Source organism: Lotus japonicus, chromosome 5, assembly GCF_012489685.1.
Source record: "Lotus japonicus ecotype B-129 chromosome 5, LjGifu_v1.2".
NCBI classification, from domain to species: Eukaryota; Viridiplantae; Streptophyta; class Magnoliopsida; order Fabales; family Fabaceae; genus Lotus; species Lotus japonicus.
In genome coordinates, this window is record NC_080045.1 from 55,260,174 (window position 1) to 55,276,302 (window position 16,129).

A 16,129-nucleotide genomic window follows, 5' to 3' on the forward strand; every position below is an offset into this window, starting at 1 on the left:
GGTTGTTAAGTCACATAGCACATAGAAAAACCTTAATGCTAAACTTCCCTTGGCTTGCAAATAAAGAGGGTGGAGTTGTTGGTTATGCTTCAATTCATTCATGATTGCTAGCTTCTATACAAATGGGTCGTTGGCAGCAAAAAGCCAAAGAGTTCTTCTCCAACCATGGTGGTGCTCCCACCCCAAAAGCAACCTTCCACCTCCTCACCATCACACTCCTCAGCCTCCTCCTCCCCCTCTCTTTCTTCCTCCTCGCCTCCCTCTCCGCCGCCAAACACTACCTCCAAACCTTCACTCTGTTTCTCCATTCACCACAACAACAACAACAACCCTTTTCCTTTCTCTTCACCCTCGCCCTGCAAATCAACCCATGCATCCTCTATGTCCTCGTCTCCATTGTCAGCATCGCCACGCTTATCAACGGCTTAATGGGAAAAATCACTCTTCTGAACGATTCTTCCACTTCCCCTGTTCTTCAACCCAGTCTCTACATAGCATGGATTCTCCTCTGCGCTTTCCAATTCTGCGTTGGTCTGGGAATTGAAGCAAGCATTGCAGCTGGGATTTTTGAGTTTGATAACTCTTCTTCTTCTTCTTCTTCTTCAAGTTTTGGAGAAAGTGCAGCAGAGAGAAGCCTATTGAGCAAGGTGTTTTTTCTTCTTGGTCTGCACGAGACAACACAGGTTTGGTACAGAGTGGTGGTGAGGCCGGTGGTGGATGACACTGTTTTCGGCGGTGCTAAGAAGGAGAAATGGATAGAGAGGGTGGCGGTGGCGGCGAGCTTAGGTGTTTTGTGGTGGTGGAGGTTGAGAGAGGAGGTGGAGAGTTTGGTGGTTATGGCGGAGGCAAAGAAATCAGAGCAATTTGGAGAGTTGGAATTGAAGGATTTCATTGGGTGGTGGCTTTATTATGTTACTGTGACAATTGGGATGGTGAGAATAGTGAAAGGTCTCATGTGGATGTTCATGGTTGCTCTTTGCAGAAGAAGGGTAACAGAGGTTCCAGTTTCCCCTGTTGTGGAATCAAGCCTCAATGATGACAAGGTGTAAATTTCACTAATTTTGTAATTTTTTCTTCCTTTTTTTATTCAATTCACCTTTTTTTTTCTTACAAAAAATGGTAAAATTTGAGATAAAACATTTGTATACTACTGCCTAATGGGTCATGGCATATTAGACCATCAGAGACCTAAATTGTCATTAACTGAGATTTTACTTGATGCATGTATGAAGATGTGAGAATTAAACTCAAAACATGTTTCTACTTATCTCAATCCAGTTGGCTTTGATTCAATTCTCTACTACCTTTTCAATTATAAAATTCTCTGGTGGTCAGCGACATTACAATATTGTGCATCTTTATGAAATTGTAACTAATCTGCATATGATATTGTATTGATCACCGTATTATTGCTTAAGTTGTTGATAATTTGCTACTTTAATATGACTTGTTGATCTTAGTTCATTGAATTCCATTTGCGTGTTCTTGAATGATAATATTCATATGATGCCATGACCTAAGGACTAAGGTCAATGTTAATGAGTTTTAATACGGATCTCCAGCAGTTCAAATCAAATGTTGCAATTTCACGTAACTCCAACTCACTTTTTAATTTTTTTTTCCCTTACAATAGCATGTATAGTATACTTTTTTTTTATGATTTAAGAAGTAGTGCTGTTATGCAACAAAAGTAAAATATTCGGATCTTGTTTTCCCAAAAATACAAAATGATGAAATCTTGTAATAAAAAATAAATAAAAATGATGTAATATGTAAAATGAGCCAATATGCACGAGATCATCTAGATGGAAGCATTAATCTGAAAAACTCAAACATGCATTTAGAGATATAATATAAAATTATGGTGCTTGCTGTGTTACCTTGAGTCAATTCAAGGTGTGGTACCTAAAATGAGTTAAATTTAATGTAAAAACTTATATGTCCATTAAAAGTTCGATTTTATTATATCATAGTAATGTAGTATTTCATTGTCAGAGACGTGAAATTTGTTTGTTCTGTTTTTTAATCTTTGTTCTTCCATTAAATATGGTCATTTAACGCGCATCGCCACCATGATTGTCCGTCTTTCACTACTCGTTCATTTTTCATTAAAAAATGAATTATATGGAATGAAATTAATTGAAAAGTAAAATAAAATTTGAAAATGTAAAATTTACATTAAACAACATAGTAATAATCTATTAAATAACTTAATGTGGGTATCACACCCACAAAAAATTATGGGTACCACAGAATTTGCCTAAAAATTATTATTGGCATCTATAAATCATAACAGGTACTTTGACAGCCGTAATGACAGGTTAATCGTAGCATATGAACTAGTCGTTGGTTAAATAGTTGAAAGCATGAGATTAATCCTTAATGCAATATGTTGGAGTGGCCAGATTGACTATAGATATGATCAAGATAATCCTTTGTTAAAATCACATTGACTATAGATATGATCAAGATAATCCTTATAAAGGCTAGTGCAATCATCACCTTTAAATTGGTTTTGAGGTAGAGTTTTGTCTCCTAAATTCTAATATGGTATTAAAGCCTATCATAGATTCGTTTATTGGATATCACTCATATATGAGCATTTGTAAATGTTCAATCCTACAAACCTCACGATTCATATGTCCAACTATGAGTGTGATAGGTGTGTTACGGTCTCACATTGACTAGAGATATGATAAAGACAGTTCTTATGAATGATAGTGCAATCCTCACCTCTAAGATAATTTTTGAAGTAGAGTATGTCTTTCAAAATTATAATATTCTCTCATCCCTCTCCTTTTTTCCTTCACATCACGGGTCTTACCTTTTATTTCTCTCTTCTATTCCCAAACATAACATCTTATCCATAAGTTAATCTAAATTACTTATGAAAATTATCTTAAAACAACTTATAGGTAGAGTATAAGCTTTTTACATGATCTTACAAAAACGTTTATGTTATAAGATAAACTCAAATAAGTTCTTCCAAACATATCTCAACAAACCATTTTTGCTAACTTTTAGTATGTTGTTAGTTAGGTAAACAGACAATCTCCCTATTCCCTTATCTTCAAAGAACGCCATCAATCATCTTCTTCAACGCAGGGCTGAACTTCTTAGGAACATGCAAAGATAAAATACTCGCTAGCTGTGTAACTTCATGGTTTTGTTTGGACCCTTGCATTTGTTTCACTAAAGACAAACCAGCTATTTTGACTGACGGCAGCTATTGTCCAATTGATGAATTGAAAGTATCGAAATATTATCATCAAAGTTGCATGATTCCACCCCCATTGATAATGCAAACAACAACATCGATGTTTTCCTAAACAAGGTTACTGTCTTAAGCTTGATTAATGATTTCGGCTGCAAAGCGACACGGGGAAAGGGAGTGATCATTTTTCTTTCACAGCTTTCAATATCAATGTATTCCAGGGCGGTTATGGTTCTATAAAAGAGGAATTTGTGTCCCACTAAGAAGTGGAAACATAGTTTCTCTTAACGGAATTATAGCACATAATCAATTCTAGAACTTAGAAGCTACTCAAAAAAGTTTCTCTTTAAAAAGCATCTTAGAAGAATTTCCAAACATGCAATTACTCGGAGGATTGACCAATACTAGCAATCCTCCTCCAACTACTGAACATGAGAAGGAAGATCATTTCTCCAAAGAGCAAAACCAGCAGCAGCAACAACAACATGATCATTTCAGTTTTGATAACTTGATGTTTCAAGATTTCTACTTTGAACCTGCTCTGGAACCAAAAGCTGCATTTCAAGAACCTAAGGAGCAAAAGAATCGAGGAGTGGAAAGTTCACAGTTTTTTGGATTCAATAAGCACCTTGTTGGGTCCAATAAGCAGGTTCCACCATCATCTTTGGCATCACTGGATCTCTTGAAAAATTATGGAAGCAGGTTCAAGAGGCCAAGGGGGCAAAATATTCTAAGCAAAACCAAAACTTGTGCAAGTCCTCTGAAGTTGTCAACTGAAGACATATTAAGAGTAGCTGGAGCAAGGTTTATCCAACACTCAAGTTCAACACAATGGCAAGACAATCTCTGCACTCCAATGCACCCATATGCAAATGGTTTCAGTGGTTTCTCTGAGGAAGAAATCAAAGACATTGAACTTGCTCAGCTTCTTCTTGCAGCAGCAGAGAGGGTAAGTTGCCAACAATTTGAACGTGCAAGCTTCTTACTTCAAAATTTTCAGGGGAATTCACCACATCATGGAAGTGCAGTTCAGAGAGTTATCTTTCACTTCGCTCAAGCACTCCAAGAAAGAATCAACAAAGAAAATGGGACAACACTGAAGGGAAGTGATGAGAGAGTTAAAGAAAGGCATTTGATTGAGCTATTGGAGGTTGACACCAACATAACCATTTTATGCCATCAAAAAATGCCTTTCTATCAAGTAATGCAATTCGCTGGTGTGCAAGCTATACTGGAAAATGTTGCATCCGGAACCAAAATCCATCTGATAAACATTAACATTGGCTGTGGGGTGATGTGCACAGGTTTGATGCAAGCATTATCAGAGAGGCAGGAAAATCCAGTTGAGATTCTGAAGATCACTGCAGTTGGAGTTGCAAACAAGACCAAGATAGAAGAGACAGGGAAAAGGTTAATGAGTTTTGCTGAGTCCTTGAACTTACCCTTTTCATATAACATGATTTTTGTTACAGACATGATGGAGATCAAGGTAGAGCAATTTGATGTTGAAGATGATGAAGCTGTGGCTGTGTACTCTCCTTATTTCCTGAGGTCTCTGGTGTCAGATTCGGATTCCTTGGAGAATTTGATGAAGGTGTTAAGAAAAATCAAGCCAAATATAATGATAAACCTTGGAGTGGAGGCAAATCATAACTCACCATCCTTTGTGAATCGCTTTGTGGAAGCATTGTTCTACTACTCAGCATATTTTGACTGCCTTGATACCTGCATGAAAGAGGAGCATGAGTGCAGAATGAGAATTGAAGAAATGCTATCTGAGAAGATAAGAAATATTGTTGCTATGGAGGATAGAGAGAGGACAGTTAGGAGTGTGAAGATTGATGTTTGGAGAAGGTTCTTTGCAAGGTACAGAATGGTGGAAACTAGATTGAGTGAGTCAGCAGTGTACCAAGCTAACTTGGTTGCTAAAAAGTTTGCTTGTGGGAATTCCTGCACCATAGACAAGAATGGCAAGTGTCTGTTAATTGGATGGAAGGGGACCCCAATTCATTCAATCTCAGCTTGGAAGTTTCCCTGATTAATTATATCTATCTAGTGAACATCTCTGATTAACTTGTAGCTTATGTGTAAAAGTGATTATATGACTTCTTGGAAGTGGTTTCATTTCAAACAAGATATTATGGTCATATATGGAAAAAGAAAATTTCATGTGCCCTATTTGTAGAAAGGGTTCTGCTTGGTAATCCAAAGAGTTTTGTTTGAGCAGGCTGAAAGGGAAAGTTGCTGGTTCCAGCAAGCTGAAGTAGAGCACCATAAATCCCTCTGATTCAAGCTGAGAATGAAGTTTTGAAGAAAGATAATTAATTAAGAAATTATAATGAGTTAACCCCTTGAAAAAATATATAAATGAACACATGTATATATGATGATGGATACTAGAATGGTGCACCCTATACTGAAATTGTATGAAGAGTATATTGCAAAGAGTTTAAGTTGCTTATTGATGTCTTCTGCAAGATAGAAGAAAATGCCGAAATTGACGAGGGGAAATTTGAGGATTAAGAATACCTAAATTTAAGGTAAACTCAATCTAACAAATGTCTTTCATGAGATTCTAATTTGTATTTTAATCTTTACGGGGTCTAACTTGCTTATTATCATTCCAACCTTGTTAGTAGTGTATTATATTTATACTAATTTGTTATTTAGTTTTTGTTTTTAAACATTATCGAACGTTATAAAGTACTTGCATCCATTATGAGGCTCTAAAGGTGAAGGTTCTCATAAATATGAATGAATATATTCAAAATTACCCATAGAAGTGTGCTTACTCTAACTAAACTTCACTTTGGGTTGTTTGCCGATTATTTTTTTAAAATAAATTTTAAAAAATAAAATATTTACTAAAATATTGTATTTTAAAAATGTTTACCAATCTATGGTAGTTTTGGGGCCATGTAAGATGTCTAGGTGTCCACCTTTTGCATAAACTTCACACTTGTAGTGACCTCTTTGTCATAAATGCGCCTAGAGCCAAGACTTTTCATTAGTCAACAATTTCATCATTATTACGTTGACTAGTTGTAGGCGGTTCTGAGAAAGACTTCTAAAGTGAGGAGCTCTCATGTCTTGTCAGTCTCCTAACATGAGACGCCACTATTTTGAAAAAGACTACTCAAGTGAGTAGTCCTCCTGCTTTGTCAGTCTTCTCGTACGAGATGTCATTATTACAGGAAAGTCTCCTCAAGTGAGAAGTTCTCATGTGAAAGTCAATCTCATCAAAGAGAGAACAACTCCATAATTGCAATGTCTCACTTTTTCCACCTTGATAGATTAGCACATCCAAGTTTGTCAAATTCTTTTGTAGAACAAGAACATAACATGCATCAATTGTTTGAAGTATTTAATGAGAGATTAAAAGACACAAAAAAGATAAAGATGTGACATGAAGAGGGTGCTTTTCAAAAAAGATAAATTGGAAGGAATAAGAAATGGTGGCCGTAGATAGTGGCGGAAAAGAACAACACGGACACAGCAGCTGAAATTACGTTCCGATGTAGTAGGCCATGTCAGATATTTACCAACAAAAACCACCATTTACAGAGCGAGTGTGCGTTTTTCTCTCTCGTTCTTCTTCTTCCTCCTTTGATCAATTGACTCACTCTGATCCCTTCCATTTCCATGGTGTCCAAACCTACGGACTCTGCTCTCAAACTTCCTCGAGTTAGTCTCTCTCCCTCTTTCTTCCTCGAGTTTGATTATTACCTTTCTAGATTATTGAATTGAATCAGATAGTTCAGAATTCTCTGTAATGTTCTCTACTTGAAACACTACAACAGCTATTCAATTCACTAGTAGTAGGGCTTTTCGATCACCCTTTATCTTCAATTTCAACCTGTGTTTCGTTCATGCTAATTCCTTTTCAAAAAGATACACTGTCAATATATAGTGCCAAGTGATTATTTGTTTTTTAAATGTATGTAACTCTGTGTTTTCTATGATAATATGATATTGACAGAAACAGCATGAAGAGCCAGAAAATTATGCTGTTGGTGTTGGGAACAACTTGTACACCAAGATAAATCAGCTGAAAAAGCAAATCCAGGAAGAGAGAATTGTATACGTTAAAGTAAGTTTGTAATTGGGTGTGTGATCATATAGCTTGATTCTTCAAAAGGCTCCAACTTTTTGTAGTTTGTTTGCTCATAAGATAGTTTTTTTAGGGAAATGGCAGGAACATGGTAACATAATCAACATGTAGTATGAGGGTGCCGCAAAAATTGCTTCTTTTTATGTTTGCTTTTACATTGTGGTAAAATTTCTGATTTGTTTGGTTATACATATATGGTTGAGACTTTCAGCAATAATTTTACCTTAGCAGTGTTTCTTGGAACAACATCATGTTCATGATTGATAATTTGGACTGGGAAATGGAAGGTTGAGATAGCTTCTTTTTGTACACCATGTTGTGCTATGTTTGTTCATCCATTTAGAATCCACTGCACAAGTTACTAGGGGATGAATGGGAAAGTAGTTTTTTTATTTATTTTATATTTTGCTTCTGCTTGAACATAGGTGTGAGGAGTTTTCAATGGTTAAGCAAATAGGCTTCTAGTCTGCTTGCAAATAACCCTAGTGATATTTTTGTAGGAAAAACTTCAAAAGAATGAGAAGATGCTAGAATGTCATATTTCAAGAGTCGTGTCAGCAATATCAACCAGGGACTCTTCACAGACGGAGGAAAATAGGACACATTCACTTCTTTCCTCCAGGATCGGCCATCCTTTATGTAAACTTAATGGTTTCTCTCAGGCTTCAGGGGACAAAGACTATAACAATCAAGATGTATCATCTGCTACAAGCATCAAGATTCCACATATTGAAAGATTACCACCATATACATCTTGGATATTTTTGGACAAGTATTTTTTTAACTTGCAAATATTTTGAATTTCTGTCCTATTGTTCCTGATTTGTAATTCTTTGCTAAATTGAAACTACCTGCTACTTGAAATTTAATTCATTTTAAATTGAAAGTGAGATTTCAAAATATATTGATGAGTGTATACAGATTTTATAATGTATTTATACTATTTAAAAATCTTTCACAATATCAGAAATCAGAGAATGGCTGAAGATCAGTCAGTTGTTGGAAGAAGACGTATCTACTATGATCAACATGGAAGTGAAGCACTGATATGTAGTGACAGTGAGGAAGAGTTAACAGAACCTGAGGAAGAAAAACATGAATTTTCTGAGGCTGAAGACCGTGCTATATGGTAAGTTAAAGTGAAGATCATAGATTTGATTTAAAATGAATTTTAATAATGTACTTAAACTCATAGCCCATACCTTCCCATCTTTATTCAAACATTCAAAGTTTCTCAACTCTAGAAGTGCTGTCTTAACTATTGAATTTACTAGGATGGCATTTGAGGAACATGGAATAAATGAGGAGGTATTGAATATTGTTAGCAAGTTTGTTGGGGGCACCAGTTTAGAAATTCAGGTAATCTAGAATAACATGTGGAAGTAATTATATGCTTGATTGATGTCAATCTTAATCATTGAAAACATATATTACACCTTGGGGATTTATACGGAGAAGCTATTTTCATATCTTGGAGAAACTGTTTTTTGTGAACATGTGCAGGAGAGGTACAAAAGTATCAAGGAAAATAACAATGGTAGGTTAGGCCGTCATTCAGAAGGCTCAGGAGAATACAAATCTCATATTGGCATATGTCCAGAGAAAAGTTTGAGTGCTGCATTAGATTCTTTCGATAACCTTTTCTGTCGCCGGTGCCTGGTGTGTGCTAAATCATCATCTTTTTCTCTTTTTTATCATCATCATAGTGAGTATGTCTTTACTTTTCTGCTTTCCTGCGGCAGATTTTTGACTGTCGCCTGCATGGATGTTCTCAACCTTTAATATATCCTGTAAGGAGCTGTGCCCTATATTATTTACAACTCAATCTGTATTACTTCATCCATAGAGTGAATTTGATTGTTTACTTCAGAGTGAAATGCAGACAGTTTTGCCTGGGCCTGAAGGTGACAGGAAACCATGCAGTGATCAGTGTTACCTTCAGGTATTCTGCTTTGCCTGAGTTTTGAAGCATTTTTATATTTTGAGGCAGATAAGAAAATATAAGTTCTAGTCTTCTACTTGTTTTCAGTTTTCAAAGAGATAAAAATGGGTTATATTTTTTACTCTGCTGGTATCCCGTTTAGGATGTTTTCACTGACTTTGGAATTGGCATATGGTAAATATGGTGGCATTTCTCTGTTTTGTTGATTTACATTGGAAGTAGTTCTACTAAATATATGAGGCATGTATCCTTGGCAAGATTTGATTTCCACTTCATATATGACAAATGATTCCTGCATGTCGTATCTATCTACACATGCCAACTTTTGCACCCAGTTACAATGCTTCTTATATATTTTATAGGGAAAATGTATCAAGACTGATTGACTTTTCACTTGGCAGCAGTTAAAGGTTATCAAAAGTGTGTCGGGAGATTCAACTCGTGAGTCTTTTCAGGATAAAAAAACTACAATTATAGAAGAGGCTGACGGGATATTGGCACCCTCCAGTGCAGGGGAACTTGGTAATCAGGGTGCTACACTTCCGACAGAAATGGCTGGTCATGAAAATCTCAATTTGAATGTTCCTGTCTCAGAAAATTTGGGGAAACGGAAGGTCACAAATCAATCAGATACAGCACTATGTGACTCCTCTATATTACCTCCTGATGATTCTCACAATTCTTGTAAAAAGCTGAAGAGAATCTCCGATGATACAGTCACTGCAATAAGTGATAATAACGAGAACCTTAATTTGGACGCATGTGGTGAAAGTAAACATGGAGTTTCGGGAAAATCTGTAGAACATCCTTCAAATAAATTAATATTTTCTTCTAGCACTTGCCATGGTGAGCATGATGAGAGTGTCAAGGATGGACCAAAAGATGTCACAAATGAGACAGAATTTAATAAGTTGTTCAATTCAATGGGAGGGCAAGTTGATGGGATGCTAAGTCTCTCGGACTGGAAACCTCTGGAGAAAGACTTATACTTGAAGGGAGTAGAAATGTTCGGAAGAAACAGGTATGAATCTTTCAGAGTTTCACCTCACACTATTATGTAAATGCTAGGACGGTATATAGTTTGAAGTGTGCATGTGGGGAGACTTTCTTGTGTCTAGTATATGTTTTGTGTTGCCCTTTTTACGCACTGTTTAAGTGAGATTTTTGTTATATCATACTTCATTACTTATTATTAATATTTCTTTTGGCCTTGTGTTGGAAGTAACTCGTACTTTTGTCCCTAAATCCTACAAATCCATCCTCTTGTTTTAGTTTCATTTTCAATTAATCCTCTTGAAAACATGAATGGTTATGAAAAAAAGAGACAGGTATGTAAACTTTAAAACCACATTGTAGTAAACTCAACCGTAGCTAATGCTTCCTAACTCCTAAGGCTTTGTTTGGTTTGGTTGTTAGTTAAGTTTCAAAATTTATAAAAACCAAAACTAATTTTTTGTTTTATGATTTTAATTTAAGATTTTTGTGGTTTCTAGTTTTATTAAGTTTCAAATATTATCATTTCTCGGTTGCTATCATCGTCGCTGTCAAGGACCTCTACCACCGCTGCTGGACACCTCTCCACTGTTGCCATCAGCCGACACCCTTCACCATTACCCTCATCATCCAGCATCCTTCAACCTTTCTTCGCTAAAACCCTCCACCACAGTCGACACATTTTAGTACCCTATATGGTGGTGGACAGTGTCGAGCGATAGCAGAAGTGGAGAGAGTTGAGTAGTGGAGTTGGCAATAGTGGAAGGTGTTTGGCAGTGGTGCAAGTAGAAGAAGCCAAGTCTTGGCGGAGGAGAGTGCTTGGCAGCGACAACCGTGGCGGTGGAGGTTGCTAGGGGTGGTGGTAAATGGTGTTGGGCCACAACAGTAGTAGTAAAAGGCGCCAGGTGGTGGCAGTGGTAATGAAGGGAGTCAAGTGGCGATGGTGGAGGGTGCTTGGTGGTGGCAATGATAGAGGTAGTCGGGCAACGACGATAGTGGATAGTGTCAGGTTGTAGTTAGTGGTGGAGAGAGTCATGTGACGATGGTAAAAGGTGTTTGCTCACAACGGTGGTGGAGGGTGTGGAGCGGCTACGATGGTATTAACACATTTTATTTTGAAATTTCTATTTCCAAACAAAAAATTGATAACTCATGTCCATGCCAAACAAACACTAAGTAAACGAAATTAAATCACAGTTCATTTTCTTGTCATAAAGATCATATTTTATGTAAAGGTCTAATTTTCCAGAGTTTGTGCTCACGCCATGTGGTACTCAATACTCATACAATGCAGTTGTCTCATAGCAAGGAACTTGCTTTCTGGTTTGAAGACTTGTATGGAAATAGCTAGTTACATGCATGCTGGAGGAGTGTTGATGCCCTACGGGTCTTTTGCTGCATCTAGTTCAATCATGGACGACAAGGGAAAATTTGATGCAGAGTGCCAAGTGAGAATTATAAGCTTTCATTTTCCATCTTCATTACTCTGTATTCCACTGTCTTCTCTTTTTGTATTGATTTTTTGTTCTTTATTTTTTTCTTTTTGTATTTTCTTTTGGGGTGGGGGAAGGCTTGCTCTTTGCTGAAGATGGAAAATAAAATTTTCCATATATGATGTACCAAAAAGCCCCGCCGGTGTGATAAGCCTAGGTTGCTTTAATGTGCAAAAAAGATTATGACTGAATTTTTTGTTTCGGAAAAATTATATATCCAACCTCATTATATCTGAAATTTCTTGGCTACATAGGAAAATTAGCATCTTGATAATCTCATTAGGCATTAAACTAAAAAATATGAATAGTTATTATTATAGGAAGTGATCCCAATCTAGAGATGTGATAGACAATTTATTAGTAAAAACTGGAACGAGCACAGAAAAAAAAGCATAATGCTCCCAGCTGTGCAGGATTTCTCATAATAGAAGAGCATAATATGCACTTATTCACTTTATATCTGGTTTCCCAATAACCAGGTTATGTATAGGTTGTCATGCAAAAGGATTTAGTTGTCCTTATGAACTGGTGTATATTCTTTTCCTATTTCATACCATTGCATTTGGTAGAGCTTATTGGAGCTTCTCTTGCACTTATTCATATATTTAATAGTTAATGACCTACTTATAAGCTCTTTTGAGGTCATTTGGATATTCTTATCACATTAGGTTATGAATAAGAACAAATTTATGAATAAGTGCTTATGTGATAAGTGTTTATTGACAAAAGAGCTTACTTAAGTTGTTTACCCAAACAAGTCAGTAGTTTCTGTCAAGAACCCACTATTTTAGAAACTTCAGCTGTTAGCTAAGACACTTGAATGGTTTTATCTCTAGCACACATTATGCAAGAGTTCTATAGGCTTTGAAACAAGGATAATATTTATACCCACTTAATCTTGTGCTGAAATTTAACTTATGAATGTTCAGTTTTCCCTCACTTGAATTTATTATCCAATTTTTTGTTCTGACAGCTGCAAATCTTTATGAGTACCCTACTATTTATATGCCACAAAATTCTTGTTGAATATGGGTTTTCATGTTAGGACCAAGACATATCATCTAGGTCACGGACGCTGCTGAGAAAGAGGGGCAAAACAAGAAAGTTTAAATATTCTTGGAAGTCTGCTGGCCATCCATCAATATGGAAAAGGATTGCTGATGGAAAGAACCAATCTTGCCAGCAGTATACACCATGTGGATGTCAGTCAATGTGTGGAAAGGATTGTTCTTGTATGAATGGTGGAACTTGCTGCGAAAAATATTGTGGGTATGTCACTTTTCATTTGATTTTGTAGCTTTTAGAGTAATGCAATCCAAGAGAAAAATTGCAAGATATTTACTTCTCGTGGTCGTATGTTGGTTTGTTTGTATTAGTGTGTGGAATCTAAGCACATATGATGAAGTCCAATGAGATTGATCCGGATAGACGATCAAATAGGGTTTTACTTGATTAGCTAAGCTTCCGAACTCAAAAACAAGAAATGATCATTCATTTCTAAATGACAAGAAATATGTAACTTACTATCTGTTAATATTTTGTTATTTCTTCAAAACATTTTTCCAAGTTTGGCAAAGCTCCTATAAAATGTATTTTCAAGTTAACTTGTGAACTGTTCTGTAGAATCATGTAACATCATTGTTGACAAATTGTGATTTAAATAATAATTTCTTATACCTGCAGTTGTTCAAAGAGCTGCAAAAACCGGTTCAGAGGATGCCATTGTGCCAAGAGTCAATGCAGAAGCCGACAATGTCCATGCTTTGCTGCTGGACGTGAATGTGACCCAGATGTCTGTCGAAATTGCTGGGTTAGGTAATGTGCCAAATATTTTCACTGTGAACTTGATTTTATGCCTGTAGACTTTTTTGGATTTACATTTCTCAACTAAACCTTTCACAATTCCTGCACTGACCACAGAAACCTAAGTTACAACTTTGTGATAATATTATTTATGTATGGTTTTTTTTAACTGATTTATTTATGGTTTATACAAGTATTATTGTTTCAGCAAATATTCACCGGTCCATATGACAGCTTCATGCATCAAAAGTTCAGCACACTATTTAAATATTAATATTTAGCAGCTATGCTTCAGAAAATTTATCAATTAAATAAATGCTTCAATGCGAGATGGTTGAAGATGACCTTTGGGTACTTTATTGTTATACCCCATTCCCATTAAGAATGAAAGAGGGATTAAACATGTAGGGTGCATTTGGCTGTGGTTCACATATGAGAAATGACAAACGGTGACCTTGTGCAATATCCATCTTGTCTGATATCAGTGTTGGCAAGATGCCAAATATCTCTTACAGCTATGAATTAACATATAGTTGAGGTGAAATCTCCATTTTCTTTAAGAAAGCTACAAGCTCCTTTTTGCTGTTCTTGAAACTGCCTAAATTCCTTTGTATTCTTATTGAACTATATTGACTGTAATTGTTGATTTCTTAGAACTTTTAATAGAATTTACTTGGTGTAAAAATGCAAGGCACCTCTGGAAAAAGGTGAATTCTGGACAGATACCTTTGCTACTGAAATAAGCATCTCAGAATCTCAATTCCCCCACTCTTAAGAAGAAGAAAAAAAAAACAGAAAAAAGATGAAAGAAACTCTACAAACCATGAATTGATAACTATCTGCTTCACCTTTATCTTCTAGTTTGACACCCACTTTAATTCCCTTTAGTTCTGTGTCGGTTCAAAATATCTTAAACTGTTCCACTTTTACATGTTATTTGGACTCTGGGGTCCCCCTTCCACTCTAATCCTTATGAATACTTTTAAACGCTACCTTCTCTATACAGCTGCGGGGATGGTTCGCTAGGGGAGCCACCTCGGCATGGAGAAGGTCAATGCGGCAATATGAGGCTTCTGTTAAGGCAACAACAGAGGGTTAGTACTTCTAAGCTTAGTTGATAAAATCATCAGAATTTCATTCTCATGAATCAAAATTCTGAATGCATAATGCATGTAAGTATTTGTGTCTCACATAGTTTTTTGTTTTTGTCTGTATCAGATTCTCTTGGCAAAGTCTGATATTGCTGGATGGGGAGCCTTCTTGAAGGTTAAGATTAACGGATTTGTTTGTTTTCTAATAATATTAGCTTGTTCCCCTTACAATCTGTGGTGACATTTCAGAACCCTGTTAACAAAAATGATTACCTAGGAGAGTACACTGGTGAACTGATCTCCCACCGAGAAGCTGATAAACGTGGGAAAATATATGATCGTGCGAATTCATCTTTCCTTTTTGACTTAAATGATCAGGCATGTGTCTCATTGTCTCAGCATGGTCTACTTTTACTTTTTTCTCTTAACATCGGCTACTCTGGCTTTTCTCAAATTGCTGTGAGCTTCCTTGTAATTTATAAGTGTGTCATCATATATTGATTTGTTATACTTCTTTTTCCCTCGTGTCAAGCTATAACATGTTGGGATTTCAAACTGTTTATTTTAGACCTTAAATCTGCTATCTGTTTCTTCACAGTACGTTCTCGATGCTTATCGCAAAGGAGACAAGTTGAAATTTGCAAACCACTCATCAAACCCCAACTGCTATGCAAAGGTGAGTCCATAAACTCAAGTTTTTGGGAGTTTTAAAACTTGCCCTTTGTGCTTAGTAGCGTGTACATGATCTTAGAAATTGTCACAATAATTGGCCTATTGCACCACTTTCATAGGTAATGCTGGTTGCTGGAGATCACCGAGTAGGGATATTCGCCAAGGAACACATTGAAGCTAGTGAGGAGCTCTTCTATGATTATCGCTACGGTCCAGATCAAGCGCCCCCATGGGCTCGTAAACCAGAGGGTTCCAAGAGAGATGAATCAGCAGTTCCTCAAGGCAGAGCAAAGAAACACCAGTCTCATTGATGATGAGCCATGGCCAAGGTCCAGCATGTACACACATTTTTGGCTTCTACCTGTATATTCTATACACAGATAAAGTTGTGACATCACACCAGAAGACTCAAGCAACTGTGACTGAATAAGGAAATGAGTAATTGGTATGCTGATGCTAATATACCTTAAGTTATGGAGATATGACATGGTTATACAATAAAATGGGTAAGAGATGAAGCAAATACAAATGTTGAGGGCAATAAGCTAGAAATTAGCCTAGCAGTGGTAACAAAAGTATAGAATTTCCTTTTGGATGTATGCTTATTTGGCATCTTTTTCTTTTTTCCATGAATAAGGTAAATCTTTGCTATTTGCTAATAGTGAAAATAAGGAGTGCTATATATACATATACATGCACAATTACAGTTTCCTGGGACTTAAATTCAAGACAATTTCAAAATGAAATATGCTAGTAAGACTCACTTTAGCACTACTTTCCCAACACTTTCTTATTGATTGATTGAAATTT

The 16,129-nt window shown here is 36.3% G+C and overlaps 3 protein-coding genes across 9 annotated transcripts; all 3 read left to right on the forward strand.

Moving 5' to 3' along the window:
• LOC130721295 (uncharacterized) lies at positions 1 to 1,296 on the forward strand. The gene has a single exon (XM_057572062.1). It carries the CDS (start codon positions 123 to 125, stop codon positions 1,047 to 1,049), a length of 927 nt encoding a protein of 308 aa, XP_057428045.1. The 5' UTR covers positions 1 to 122; the 3' UTR covers positions 1,050 to 1,296.
• A 2,212-nt stretch (positions 1,297 to 3,508) lies between these two features.
• LOC130720181 (scarecrow-like protein 18) lies at positions 3,509 to 5,472 on the forward strand. The gene has a single exon (XM_057570805.1). The coding sequence runs from the start codon at positions 3,591 to 3,593 to the stop codon at positions 5,250 to 5,252; it is 1,662 nt and encodes a 553-aa protein (XP_057426788.1). The 5' UTR covers positions 3,509 to 3,590; the 3' UTR covers positions 5,253 to 5,472.
• A 1,148-nt stretch (positions 5,473 to 6,620) lies between these two features.
• On the forward strand, positions 6,621 to 16,029 carry LOC130720600 (histone-lysine N-methyltransferase EZA1-like). 7 transcript variants are annotated; one of them, XM_057571263.1, is made up of 17 exons: positions 6,621 to 6,898; positions 7,194 to 7,304; positions 7,826 to 8,097; positions 8,293 to 8,454; positions 8,600 to 8,684; positions 8,829 to 8,984; positions 9,068 to 9,115; positions 9,208 to 9,267; positions 9,669 to 10,288; positions 11,555 to 11,708; positions 12,799 to 13,022; positions 13,437 to 13,568; positions 14,563 to 14,650; positions 14,775 to 14,822; positions 14,897 to 15,106; positions 15,246 to 15,323; positions 15,439 to 16,029. In XM_057571263.1, exons 1-17 carry the CDS (start codon positions 6,857 to 6,859, stop codon positions 15,628 to 15,630), a joined length of 2,682 nt encoding a protein of 893 aa, XP_057427246.1. In that variant the 5' UTR covers positions 6,621 to 6,856; the 3' UTR covers positions 15,631 to 16,029. The 7 variants fall into 7 exon arrangements, with proteins under 7 accessions (XP_057427246.1, XP_057427247.1, XP_057427245.1 ...); XM_057571264.1 differs by having other exon boundaries at positions 9,672 to 10,288; XM_057571262.1 differs by having other exon boundaries at positions 7,200 to 7,304; positions 9,196 to 9,267.
• Positions 16,030 to 16,129: the final 100 nt, after the last annotated feature.

Excerpts from the sequence above, each read along its gene's own strand:
- LOC130720600 (XM_057571259.1), top strand. The coding sequence starts at position 6,857 with ATGGTGTCCAAACCTACGGACTCTGCTCTCAAACTTCCTCGA. Across the intron at positions 13,569-14,562 it reads TGTCGAAATTGCTGGGTTAG|CTGCGGGGATGGTTCGCTAG; the intron begins GTAATGTGCCAA and ends TTCTCTATACAG. Across the intron at positions 14,823-14,896 it reads GATGGGGAGCCTTCTTGAAG|AACCCTGTTAACAAAAATGA; the intron begins GTTAAGATTAAC and ends GTGACATTTCAG.
- LOC130720181 (XM_057570805.1), top strand. The coding sequence starts at position 3,591 with ATGCAATTACTCGGAGGATTGACCAATACTAGCAATCCTCCTCCAACT.
- LOC130721295 (XM_057572062.1), top strand. The coding sequence starts at position 123 with ATGGGTCGTTGGCAGCAAAAAGCCAAAGAGTTCTTCTCCAACCATGGT.